Source organism: Rhinopithecus roxellana, chromosome 1, assembly GCF_007565055.1.
Source record: "Rhinopithecus roxellana isolate Shanxi Qingling chromosome 1, ASM756505v1, whole genome shotgun sequence".
Lineage (NCBI taxonomy): Eukaryota > Metazoa > Chordata > Mammalia > Primates > Cercopithecidae > Rhinopithecus > Rhinopithecus roxellana.
Window position 1 is genome coordinate 153,567,869 of NC_044549.1, and position 13,712 is coordinate 153,581,580.

Here is a 13,712-nt window from a genome sequence, read left to right on the forward strand (position 1 = left end):
CCTCTGAGTATCATTTTTCTCATCTGCAAATTGAGAATATTAAGAATTGTGTTATATGAGCTAATTTAGGTAAATTACATACCTAGTTTAGATTGAACACGTATAAGTTTGCTTTCCTTAAATATTTGGACCATTGAACTATCCCAAGGAAATAATTCAAAAGAAAGGTGGTTGTATAACATTCTTAATTAATAATAAAAATTATAACCAAACCAAATGTTCAAAAATAAGGGAAATAATAAACATAGTAGATTACACAGATATGATGAGATACTGATACAGTCACTTACATCATAACTGGAAAGTGCTCATTAGATTATTTATTAATGAAAAACACATTGAAATTATTTATGATGATAACTTGTTTGTAAAAAAATTACGAACCTAGAAGACGGCATGGAAAAAAATTGTTTTACTAAAGTTTTCTTTGTTGGCATCATGATTATTAGAAACATATCACTTGTGTAATAAATACTTATTGAGATATAAGTAGTAGCAAGTCACAATTACTTTTATCTGAATATGTTTTATCTGAGAATACCTAAAATGCTCTGACATTTATATTTCCACCTGAGCTTCAAAGATCTTCCTTTACCTCATACTTAATTAAGATTATTTCAGAACCAAATTTGCTACAGTAAAAACAAATACATAAAAATGTTGAAGTTGTAAATTTCTCATCATATATCCAGTATCGAGTATTTAATAAATACGTGCAGAACATTATTAAATAGTTTTATGGCTTTCAAACTACAAACTCAACTACTAAGTTTACAATGAAAGTGAACTATTTCCCTTCTCCTATTGTTCCTTGTCCCCCCAGCCAAACAGAATTTCTGAATTTATTTAAAGATTAGCTATTTACAAATCTTGTTAAATGTATTTAATTCAGAGAGGCTAGGTATTAAAAACAAATATCATACAAAATCCAAAAGGCATGTTTTGTCAGTTTTATTTATGTGTTTATATTTTTGATATGTTGCTGTTTCAATGTCTTAGTTCAGTTTACACAACGGCCCAATTTTACTTTTGCAAAGCAAAGCTTGGACTGTTTTAAAAAAGTGTTCTATAATATTTTTAGCTTTTTCAGGTATATTCTTTACTAACAAGCAGCAAAGAAAGAAGAGTTTCTATGAAAGAGAGAAAGAGCAAAAGAAAAGAAGGGAGGTCAAAAACTGAAGGGAAAAATAAGCTTTCCACTTCACTGCTTTAAAGGATTGAAGATATAGAAGTAAAATTGTATATACATTTTATATAGGAACACAAGCTGGCACCTTGCACACCATACAGGAGGTTCAGTAGTGCATTCATAGAGCATCACTGAAGCCTTTTGTTCAGCAAGAAAAAAATGATTGAACCTCTGACTGTCAGTGTGACAGCAACATTTACAATGGACCACATTTGCAGCAGTACTAACTTGAAGATAAATCATGCATTAATATCTCACATTTTGTTGCAGAATTCTCAATTACCACAACATCAGCCTCTATAGGATACTAAAAAAAGAGCTTATGCAGGTACAAAGATTTATCATATTCGATAGTATCAATTAAGATGCTGAAAGAAAACCCATCAATTTTACTTTTGATTACTCATCATTTAGTTTGGAAAATTCTGTCAGGTATAAAGTCTCGTTTATTGTCTGCGATAACAAAAGTGTTAAAAGGAAAATAATAAAATAGAAAAATACATCTTATTAAGACTTTTTATATGGAGGCAGTTGCAGTGTCATGGAAAAGTTGGAAGAAAGTATATTTCTTCATTGAAAGCTTTAATGAATAGCGCGGTGGCTCAAGCCTGTAATCCCAGCACTTTGGGAGGCCGAGACGGGCGGATCATGAGGTCAGGAGATCGAGACCATCCTGGCTAATACGATGAAACCCCGTCTCTACTAAAAAATACAAAAAACTAGCCGGGCGACGAGGCGGGCGCCTGTAGTCCCAGCTACTCGGGAGGCTGAGACAGGAGAATGGCGTGAACCCGGGAGGCGGAGCTTGCCGTGAGCTGAGATCCGGCCACTGCACTCCAGCCTGGGCGGCAGAGCAAGACTCCGTCTCAAAAAAAAAAAACAAAACAAAACAAAACAAAACAAAACAAAACAAAAAAATATATATATATTCATTGTTTATGTAGTTAAGAAGTAAATGACACTATTAAATTCAAGTGCAAAAACAGAAGTTTCTTTGAGTCAGAAAATAATAAAGAAGAAAGAAAAGCTAAGAAAAGCTAAGGATGAATTTAAAAAAAAATATTTAAAGTTTGATGTTTTTAAGGAAGCTGTAAACATTGAACACATCGATAAAATGTCAGCATTTGTTGGTTAAGTTAAATGCAGTCAACAGTCTTAAGGCATAACATACTTGACATTAAAAGAAAGAGTTCATATAGTTCACTATTATATATTTGTATATGTTCCATTATTTATTCCCATGATAAATCAACATCTGTTTAAAAAGATTAAACATCTAGCTAGTCAAATGGCTGACTAAATAATCACTCTAGGTTCAATTTTGTATGTCTTGACTGAAAATGCTTTCTCAGTCTTAACATTTTTGTGATACTGGTTTTGCCCTCAATTATGAGAAACCTCCCTGAGTTAATGGAATTTGAGAATGAGTGTTTGCTGTTCAATTTAACAGATTAGGTTTACCCATTTGTAACAAAAGAAAAAAGAACTGGAAATTTGAAAGTGGCAAGAGATTTTGAACCCTGAAATTTATTCTTCTAAGCTTAATGATTTCATTCTGAACTTCAAATAATCTAATTCATCATAAGAGAGTCAGATACAGTAGAGAATGGAAGGCAAACAATAAAAATAAGAATAAGGATGGAGTGTGAATTAATTCCCACAATCTAAGTGATCCCCCAAATATTATGGTTTATGGTAAGACACACATGTTAATAACTGTCATTTCCAAAACCTTGACTAACCAATAAGTACACATCACCTATGTCCATTTCTCATTCTATTTTAAATGGAACAAAGTGGCTTCCAGAGTTTGGGAAGTGTGTAATTACATAGATGGAGTCTTTGCACTTTGATCGTAATTACAGTGTTTTATCTATCCATCACTTGTTGCTTGAGGATTTTTTCCTTGGTGAATTATTTAAAGAGATAGAAACCCTGTCAGGACAAATTTGAGCTTCAAAATAGTTACTCAGAAACTTGGCTCTCTTGTCCTGAAACAGAGATTGAAAATTGTCACTTTAATCTTACAATCCATTTGGCTTTGAAATAAAGTGAGAACGTGAAGTCTTTCTTTGGGAGCATGTGTCTCTGTTTTTCTTTATCTCTGGTTACCTTTTATGAGCATGTATTGGGGCATTGGGTCTAAGTTTGCCTCACTGTAGGTAGTGGTTTTCAAAATTGGGTGTGCAAACAAATGAATCATCTGAAATGTCTGATAAAAATGCTGACCTTGCATTCATTCCCTTGGCTCCCGATTTCTCAGAGAGAGGCATCGATGTAATCTCAAACCCCAAATTAACTGAGAACCTTACAACACCAAACAGTGTAGAACTACTTCTCCACGTGTGGTCTGATAACCACCCGAATCAAAATTGTTTGTTTATAGTTTACAGCGCGTTTCCAAGGCTCCACCCAAGCCCTCTCAATACCTGACATCAGAAGTGAGTAAGTGCATGCCTGTGTTTCCTGGATCTAAATTTGGCCTTCAAACTTTTAGAGCTGCCATCTAAGAGTCAGATATATCTCCGTGTAAAAGAGTTTGAGGAACTTTAACAGAAACTAGTAATAAAAATCACTGTTTCCATTGACTGCCTCAAGAGCGGATGCTTGCATCTGCAGTCCCCAGGCTAGCTTGTCCAGTGGTTTTCAACCCCACCTTGTACCTTGCATTATTTCTATACAGTTACTTTTACCTTGGATTCCCTGAGGTCTAGGATTGTATTTCACTCATATATTCTACCTTCCCCACTTTGCACCATAAAAACATAATAAATTCATGGAATAGTTTAGTTAAACGCATCAAAACAAAACTCAGTTTTCTAGTGTCCATATATACAATTGAGGGATAACAATTCCGGTGGATTAGTTTTCTATTGCTGCCATGACAAGTTACCACAAATTTACTGGCTTAAACTAGCACAAATTTAGTATCTTACAGTTCTGTAGATCAGAAGCCTGATGTGGGTCTCCCAGAGCTGAGATCAAGGTGTTGGCAGGACTTCGTTGCTTTTGGAGACTGTAGGAGAAATTCAGTTTCCTTGCCCTTTCCAGCTTCCTTGGCTCCTGACCCACTTCCACCTTCAAAACCAGCAATAGCCTGTCAAGTCTTTTTTTTAACAACACATCACTTTGACTCTTCTATCTTCTGCTTTCTTGTGATTACGTGGTGCCCACAGGGATGATCTGAGTTATTCCACCTGTTTTAAAGTCAGTTGATTAGCAGCCTTAATTCCCTCTACAACCTTAATTCTGCTTTGCCGTGTAACATAACATATTCACAGGTTCTGAGGATTAGGATGTGGCTATCTTTAGAGACTATTATTCTGCCTGTCTCCCAGGTAGGTCAGATGTGCAATGCATTGGGAAACATTTTGTCAACTATAAAATTTTATACAAATCTAATAAAATGCTATGTTTTATGTTAAAGAGAGCTTTGAACTGGCAGTCAAGAGACTTGAATTGCCATCCTGGTTCTGTTGCTGTTTTTGCTGTGTGATCTTGGACAATTCACTGAACCACTCTGGGATTCAGATTCCTTAATTCTAAAGTATAAGAACTGAGGGGGACAAGCCAAGATGATGTCAAGACCCCAAATTATCTTTCTTCTGAAAGTTGATATACAGTGGAACTCGAGGTATGCTTACATGAAAACACAATTGTTGGAAGGCAGCTCCAGTCCACTGGCACACTGTACACATAATATGATAGTAGAACTGAACAATACAGCAGGTCATGGAAAATGTTTTGTTTAACATCTTTTCCATATAACGCTGATGAGAAAAAAAGAAATCAGTTCCCAACTGGGGTCACTGTCTATGTGGAGCTTTTGCATTCTCTTCATGTCTACACGGATTTTCCAGGTACTCCTGTTTCCTCCCACATTTCAAAGATACACACATTAGGTTCGTTGGTGTGTCTAAATGGCCCCATTGTGAGTGAGTGTGTGTGTGTGTCTGTGTGTGTGTGTGTCCTGCAATGCAATAGCATCCAGTCTAGGGTTGGTTTCTACCTTCCACCCTGAGCTGCTGAGATAGGCTCTGGCCCTGAGATCCTGAACTGGAATAAGCAGGTTGGAAAATAATTAAATGAATGAATACACATTATCGTAAAATAAAAATTCACAAAGTATACGATAATCATAAAATACATGATGATAAATGATGCAGTCGAAAAGTGCTCAGCAAGCCTACTATATTTTTATTTGCTTTTGAATTGTGTGGCGGTAGGGGGTGCTCCTTACAATTTTTGCTTTGCGAAGATTTATTCCTTGATTTAACATAGTACCACTATGACCATCACTCATTGATTCACCAAAAATTGGGTAAATAATTATCTTACTTCTTTGTATTAATCTTTCTTAAATATATGTGTAGCTCACATTTATCTTAATGTTTAATATTAGAAATCTTGCGGGTCTATATTTAGAAGACTGGTGATGGTTTTGTGACCCGAAATATGCCATAGAAACTTAACTGTTGTGTATATCAATTAGCCTATGGTAAAATTGGTTTCGTTAATTACACACTGTTTTGCTTAAAATCACTATCTCCAAGAACCTATCAGTAATGTTAAGTGGGAACTTACCATACACTAACGGAGTGTATTTCAGAGTTGAGTTGAGTTTATTTTTCAAAGTTCCAGTTGTGAACAGTAAATGAGAGGTTTTCATCCCTACTTTACTCATGAGGAACTTTGATTTAGATAGCTTAAGTGATTCCATGAAGGTCACATAATCATTTAGTGGTGGAGTTTACTTACCGCAATTCAAATCTTTTGCAAATCCTATGTGCACTCTGCTAATATGACTCTCTGCTATTTAAATGCACTCACCGCTTAGATGCAGCACACGGAAAAATAGTAGCATTATGCTTTTGGCTAACCACAGTTGGCCATAAATATATTTTGAAGCTTATCCATTAGATACTGAAGAATTTTTTCTTGATTACAACCAATAGATATGTTAGATCCTGAAGATAAACTGTAACTTAATATTTCTTTAAAAGTGTGTATAAACAACTGTGTATAAACAACATATGCAGACTGTAGCATGCTGGCTCATTCCTTTCAGTCAGAGAAACTTAGTGATTACGGAGATGGCTAAAAGCCAGTGTGCTCATTAAAATGGATGGATATATCATTTACCTCATATCAAAAATTATGTTATACTATTAATTGCTATATCAATTATTTTGGAAATCTTCATATGTACATAAACAACATCGCGGCATACTTTTTTAATGAGTGTAGTTGTCACGATCCTGGCAAGAAAAAAAGCATGATACTGGCAAGAAAAAAGGTAATTGAAGAAAGTTTAATGAAGAGTAAGGAATATGATGTGGCTCCCTAGAATTAGCAATGGCTGGAAATGGTTACCCCTCCTAAGCTTGAAGAAAAGGAAAGGGAGGGAATAAACTACTCAAAGTCAGGGGACTTGGACCTGCAGCAAGGGCCTCTGAGAGGATCTGCAACCTTTAGCCAAAAACCAACAGGGAGTCAGCCAGGGAAGCTAATATTCCAACTTCACTCTCCCGCAGGAGATTGCCGCTGGTTGAATTCAACAGGAAACCGGAGAAGAAAAGACCTGTGAATGCAATTATCAGGAAGCAGCTTCTTGAGGAAAAGAACAAGAAAGAAAAAGACAGATGTGGAGGAGCAAGTGAAGGACTCCCAACACAGAACTGCATCTGCCTCTAGGTGATTTTATCTTATAAATGAAAGGATCTTCCACTATAAGTTCATTGTCATCACTCTTCCTTTTGGGATATATTTAGAAAGTACAGCTAATAAAGTTGACCTTTAAGCCAGTAAAGAGTACAATTCACAGCAAATATGTAATTCACACAAAAAACACTTCTTATTATCCATAGAGTATTTTAATAGTTTGATGCCTCTTTGGAATGACTAAGAAAAAATAATACAAAATATTTTACTGGTGGTTCAAATTGAAATAATGTTTATTTTTCTCTAATTTTTAGCCCTCAGTTATCACATAATTTCAAAATTTAATTTCGATTCATGTTTACCATTTTAACTGGTTTATTTTGTGTAAAAATACTTTGAAAATGTAATATATTAAAATTGCTTCGTTAAAAAATAAATTGTACAAAGTATATGGAAATTCTAGAAATGAAAGAATGGAAAATTGCCCAAGTTGTAGCCCAAACAACACATTAACAAGGATGTATCTTCTGAAGTGCTAAATTTTAGATTCATTTTCAATATTCACCTACTAAAAAATAAACAACAAACAATTTATTTTGTACAAGTTTCTATTCATAAATTAAAGGTAACTAACCCATTGACTTATTTATTGAACTTTTATAATTTTATCTATACATCAATATTTTTAAAATTAAGTTAGTAATCAAATGGTAATGTGATTTTATCCAACATTTTTTCCTCTTGGTATTGTTAATATTATCAAAAGGGGAACTTAATCAGCTCTAAGGTGTGAACTGTCTTTTTGGTTTTCAGAAAAGTTTCTGCAAAGACTAAAGTAAATTAGCATTATCAGCAAGGCACAACCAAATGTTCAACATGCTAATATGTGTAAGTGGAAAGGAAAAAAACAGAGGACGAAGTCCCACTTTTAACTGAGAGAATGATGACCATCGTCCTTTGAAACATGCATTTAAACACTTTTTTTGGAATGGCATTAACATTTCGTAATAAAAGATAACATCTGTCATTTTTTTCTATTCTGTAAGGGAATTCATAAATTAAGGTAGCTTGGAGTTAAAAATATCAAGATATCCTGTTCTTTCTTTAAAAGATTATCTTTCATGACTTTTTGCTAAACACAAGGTCAGTAAAAGACAAATTTAACTATGTAGATGACTATGATTATGGAATGATTAAATTTGGTCTTTCTTAAAATAGCTTTTGTAAACTGAGAACTGCAACGGTTGTCTGCTTAGAAAAATCAGCTCAAACCCATTCACTCATGAGGCTATCAAAGAAAATATTGTTTGATCCTTGTTTCGACAATATACATTATCATACTAATTCCTTTAGTGATATTTCACTTACTCATTTATTCACTAAGTAGCAAAAGTTGGAAAATAGTAATAATTCAGTCCTTAAAATATATGACAAACAGGTAAAATATTTGAGGAAAATATATTTTAGATTAAATATATAAGTACTGTAACGTTAAATAAATGAATGTAACAGTCACATCTAATTCATTTTTGTATTTGCAATGCCTTCCACAGAGCAGATGCTTAGTAAGAGCTACGTTTCATCACCTTAATGTTTTTGCTGGTTAAGCTTGCATTACAAATGAGAAGTACATATTCTTGCCTAAAATTATTAGGCAAATAATTGCTCCCTGACCATTCTGAACCATAGTCTCACAGCTTCTCAACATGACCCCCTCCCTGGCCCAAAAGTATCAGGCACCATGATCAAAGCCCAGGGCATTCTAGGAAAAATTAAAACTACTTAAAAATACGATGCAGCCACAAAAAAGAATGAGATCATATCCCCTGCAGGGATTTAGACGGAGCTGGAGGCCATTATCCTCAGCAAACTAACACAGGACGAGAAAACCAAATACCGTATGTTCTCACGTGTAAGTGGGAGCTAAATGATGAGAACACATGGACACAGAGAGGGGAACAACACACATTGGGGCCTTTCAGAGGGTGGAAGGTGGGAGGAGGGAGAGGATCAGGAAAAATAACTAATGGGTACTAGGCTTAGTACCTGAGTGATAAAATAATCTGTACAACGAACCCCTATGACACAGGTTTACCTGTGTAACAAACTTGCACTTGTACCCCTGAACTTAAAATAAAGGTTAAAAAAAAACCCCACAAAAATACTATGATTGCTTAGAATGTTACAGTATGTCAAAAACTGAGATGACATTTGCTCCATGAACTAAGAGATCATCAAGGTAATATAAAAAGTATTTTCTCTATTTCTTTATATTTATAGGCCTCTCTTATTAATCATTAGAAATGCTTCTAGAGATGTATGCAGGATTGAAGTGTGGGTTATTAGTCAATAGAAGGAAGTTTCTTCTAAAGCTTCCCTGGATCCAAGCACCTACTTTAGGAGAGATGCCCTGAAGAGCAGCATTACACAATTACTGTTTCATCACAATTACGTTCTTAGAACTATTATTTCCAAAGATATGTATTGGAATAGATAATTTTGTGATTAGAAACAATTTTGAGAACCAGAAAAACCTTTGGTGTTTTTCTTTTTAATCAACCCAATCCCCAACTTCAGCTAAATCTAATTTTCATGTTATACAAGAACATAAATTCTAGAGCCATTCATTTTTTGCTAATATCGTTGTTCGCAGCAAACAGCAAGACACAAATCAAGCCACCACCACCACTTTCCACTGAAACCTTGGAGACCCCAAGCTTGCTTCCCCTCTCTCTTTTTTCACCTTTTCTTTTTCTCTCCTCTATTTCATTTACCTCTCTGCCTTGCTCTTTCTCTTCTGCCTTCTCACACAACCCACCAGAAACCCCACAGGAAGAGAGAGAAACAGTCTACATATCCCACATTAGTGTTCCACATGGTGGCAAATCATGTTAATGAAAGAAGATCATACATCTTTCACACTCTGCTAGTCTACAGTAAGTGAGTCCTGCCCAGAGAGAGCAGAATCTGCTTCTTGTATCAAGCTCCAACAGACACAGGTGGTAAATGACCAGTTAACCCTTTGTAACCCCATCATTTTCAACACGCAAAGGACCTCTCTCATTTGTCTTATAAAATAAAGTACGAAATCTCATGCTGTCAAACTAACAACATCACATTGCTACATATGACTTGAATATCTCCCATAACTTTATGACTGGAAAAACACTGTTCAGATTTCATTTACCAGTTTAAAAATAGCAAAGTCTAATTTGAAGCACATACACACACAATTGTGCACCCTCACTAATATTCTCTCTTGGTACTAGGAAAATGTTTCTAAATAAAATTTACTACAATCACAGGCTTTTAAAGTCAGATTTGTCGAAAGACATTTGTTATCAAACATATCAAAAAAAATATTCCTTAGAAAACACCATGACAAGCCACAATCTTTTTGGTACAACAATGGCTAGTTATCCATTTCTTAATGTACAAATCAAAATTATTTGGTGTTTATTTTGACTTGAAGATTATCCATACATTTTTATATCCCTGCCCAGTGAAATTCTTATTGAGTGAGTAGGTGCTGAACAAGGCAAATAATATATTTTAAACATTCTTAAATGGTGTGATAATTTTTTAAAATGGGGAGATTAGCTTCAAATTTTTTCACTCTGTAGATCCAGATATCAACCAAAAAAGACATTTAGAAAATATGCCCACAGACCACTGTAAGTCCACAGAAAGTCCAAAATAATATCACTGTGCTCACTGAACAAGGAGGAATTGTTCTTTGTACACAGCTGAAACATTCATAATACACAAGGCACTTCAATAAAGTTTTGAGAGAAGTTATGTCACATTTAAACTCACCGCTGGATGTAAGGGTCAGGGCAGTACTGTAGGGTGGCACACCGTGAAGTTTCAAAATTCATTTCCTTCAACTGTCTTTGATGTCAACAAATGGAGAACAATTATACAAAATATACACAAACACCTGTGTATATATAGATATAAAGCCAGGAGGCTAAAAGCAATAGGGTCAAATGCTATCAGACATAGAAGTTTAGGCACTTCTCCCCTTCACACATATTTGCAAAGAGGCGGAGCGTTTCTTGAGTTTAGCCAATGAGATCCATCAAGTGACTAAAACTTCATAAACGCTCGATTCTTACCAGCTGGGCATCCTCTCTAATGTTGTTCTTCCCCCTCTCTCACGGCTTCAGAGTCCTTGACGTATAGTAGCCACACTTGTTGTTGGCAATTTGGAGCTGGAGGCATCTCTGAACTTCTGATCTCTGTCGTGATTGGATGCTGGCATGAATGGCATCAGAGTTTAATTTCAGCAGCCTGGACTTTTGTAACTGAACTGAGCCGATGAGTGTCCACCCTGCTCCAGCTACATAACACTTCCCTGTATCTGGATACTGATTTGATTTGAGGATTTCTGTGACTATTTCTGGGGCTAAAATGTTTTGTAGAGCTGCTTAGGGAAGTTTTGTTTTGTTTGGTTTTGTTTTGTTTTGTTTCATCTATTTCCCTCCCTCCCCGCCCTTCAGTTTCCCTTTCAGCCAACCGCCTGTTGTGGTCACAATCTCAAATAGCAAAGACAGGGAAATTCCTTGATTATATTTAACTTAGAACTCACTCTTCCTCTCAGCTAAGAGAAAGAGATATCCCTTTCACATCCCCTTAGAAGTTTTGCCTGGCCCGAATAAAAGAAAATAACCTTTATTGAGTTAAATATCCTACCTCAAACACACGCACATATACTTACACATAATATAGTAATTTTCTTAAAGATATTAAAATGGGAAATAATATATTATTGTAGAATATTTTGAAATGCACAAATTATTTCAAACTGCCTGTTAATAAAAATATTCTAGTTTATTTTAATCTCTATCAGTCGGCTCCACTCTCTTCTTTATGTCTTACAATTTTTGCTGTTTTTGGTTTTGCTTTGACTTGACCTACTTAGAAAGGAAACCATAAAATTGTTCATATATTCCCAAATCAGTATAATACCAGGAAAGTCTACATACAAAATAATTTATTTCCTTTCTGAATATGGGCTGTAAACTTATCCTGGTTTTGTGGATTTGGAAATTGAATGAAATATGATTCAGAAGTTAAATTAGGATAGACTCCAACAGCGGGGAAAAAAAAAACCACTCTGTGTATCTAACGGTCACTAACATGGCAAGTTCATATCTTCCATTCACCGCCTAATCACAGGACACACCTGTAAACAGGTGACATCAGTAAATGTCAAAGTTGTGAGACAATCTAAAGCCCTTACAGAGAAATTTGACATTTCCCTGTGAGTAAATCTGACTCAAAATGTGTTTCATAAAAATATTTTATTTGTTGCTTCAGCCAGGATGGAAGGGAGAAGCTATTTAAAACTTGACATTCTCTTCCTTTACTTAGCCCGAGAGCGGCTAACATCTGTGAATCGTGAAATTCACAAACAGGCCAGCCTCAGCCCCAGCCAAATCAAACAGCTTGCTCCACAAAATGTAAAACTAGAAGGGAAGATTATTTAACTAATTAATTATAGATTTGTTAATTGGAGTTAAAGAGTTTGGCTTTCTTCTCTGCTATTAGCAAATACGGATGACCTAAATATAAGGTTCTGAAATTAAAAATCAGTTTCCTGTGACCACAGCCAAGTGATTCCATTTATAATGAAAGGTGCTTCTAGTGCAGAGCTTCTCAAGTTTTAATGTGCCTGTGAGGCACCTAGAAATCTTGTTAATGCAGATTCTGGTTCATTAGGTCTGAGGTGAGGCCTGAGACTCTGCATTTCTAACATGTTCCCAGGTTACTTGATGCTGCTGGTCCTTGGACCACACTTTGGAGTGCCAAGCCCTAGTGTTCATTACATATATATATATATATAAATTTTTTTTTTTTTTTTTTTTTTTTTTTTGAGACGGAGTCTCACTCTGTCGCCCAGACTGGAGTGCAGTGGCACGATCTCCTCTCACTACAAGCTCCGCCGCCTCCCGGGTTCATGCCATTCTCCTGCTTCAGCCTCCCGAGAAGCTGGGACTGCAGGCGTCCGCCACCTCGCCCGGCTAATTTTTTTGTGTTTTTAGTAGAGACGTGGTTTCACCGTATCTTCTAAATATTTTAAATTAACTTTCAGGGATATAGACTCCCAAATAATCAATCTGCAAACATCTCTGGTATGTTGTGTTTTTTAAATTTAATTACTTTTTGTTTTTTAAAAGTTATTATTTATTTATTTATTTATGATTTTTGAGACGGCTTCTCACACTGTCACCCAGACTGAGTGCAGTGGCACGATCACAGATCACTGCAGCCTCAACCTCATGGGCTCAAATGATCCTTCTGCCTCAGCTTCCTGTGTAACTTGGACTACAGGTGAGCACAACCATACCCATGTAATTTTGTTTTGTTTTGTTAGATATGTGGTCTTGCTATGTTGCCCTGGCTGATCTCAAACTCCTGGACTCAAGCTCTCCTCCCGACTCAGCTTCCCAAAGTGTTGGGATTACAGGCATGAGCCACCGCACTCATCTATTTTTTTTTTTATTTAAAAGGATTCTAGCCTAACTTATTTAAATAATATCATTTAAATGTATGTCATGATTTCAATAGTTGTTATTTAAAAATCCTAAATTTACTAAGAGGGACAGAAATTAAATGGCAACAAATTTTAAATAAATGATTATGAAAAAGATTGGCTCCTATTGCATTATGGAAATAAATGGAGAGAGTTGACCAAGAAAAAAGAGGCAAACTCTCTAGAATTCAACAGAACACCAATAGTACACAACCATACACGATCAAGTGAAAAGTGAGTGGTAATTATATTATGATTACCGTAATTGCCTCTTATATTTATATTTTATCTTTCTTCTCTTAGGGGACTAAGGTTACTATGCAA

The 13,712-nt window shown here is 35.4% G+C and overlaps 1 protein-coding gene across 5 annotated transcripts in view; it reads right to left on the bottom strand.

Annotated features, from left to right (window-relative positions):
• Positions 1–11,271, bottom strand: part of TP63 (tumor protein p63) — a 275,111-nt gene extending 263,840 nt beyond the window's left edge. For 2 of the 5 annotated variants that reach the window (XM_030932301.1, XM_030932313.1), the window contains exon 1: positions 10,969–11,271. In XM_030932301.1, coding sequence (XP_030788161.1) covers positions 10,969–10,979 — 11 coding nt within the window. In that variant the 5' untranslated portion in view covers positions 10,980–11,271. Of the gene's footprint in view, positions 1–10,666; positions 10,892–10,968 lie in introns of those variants that run through there. The other 3 variants (XM_030932295.1, XM_030932290.1, XM_030932317.1) reach the window with 3 other exon arrangements.
• Positions 11,272–13,712: the final 2,441 nt, after the last annotated feature.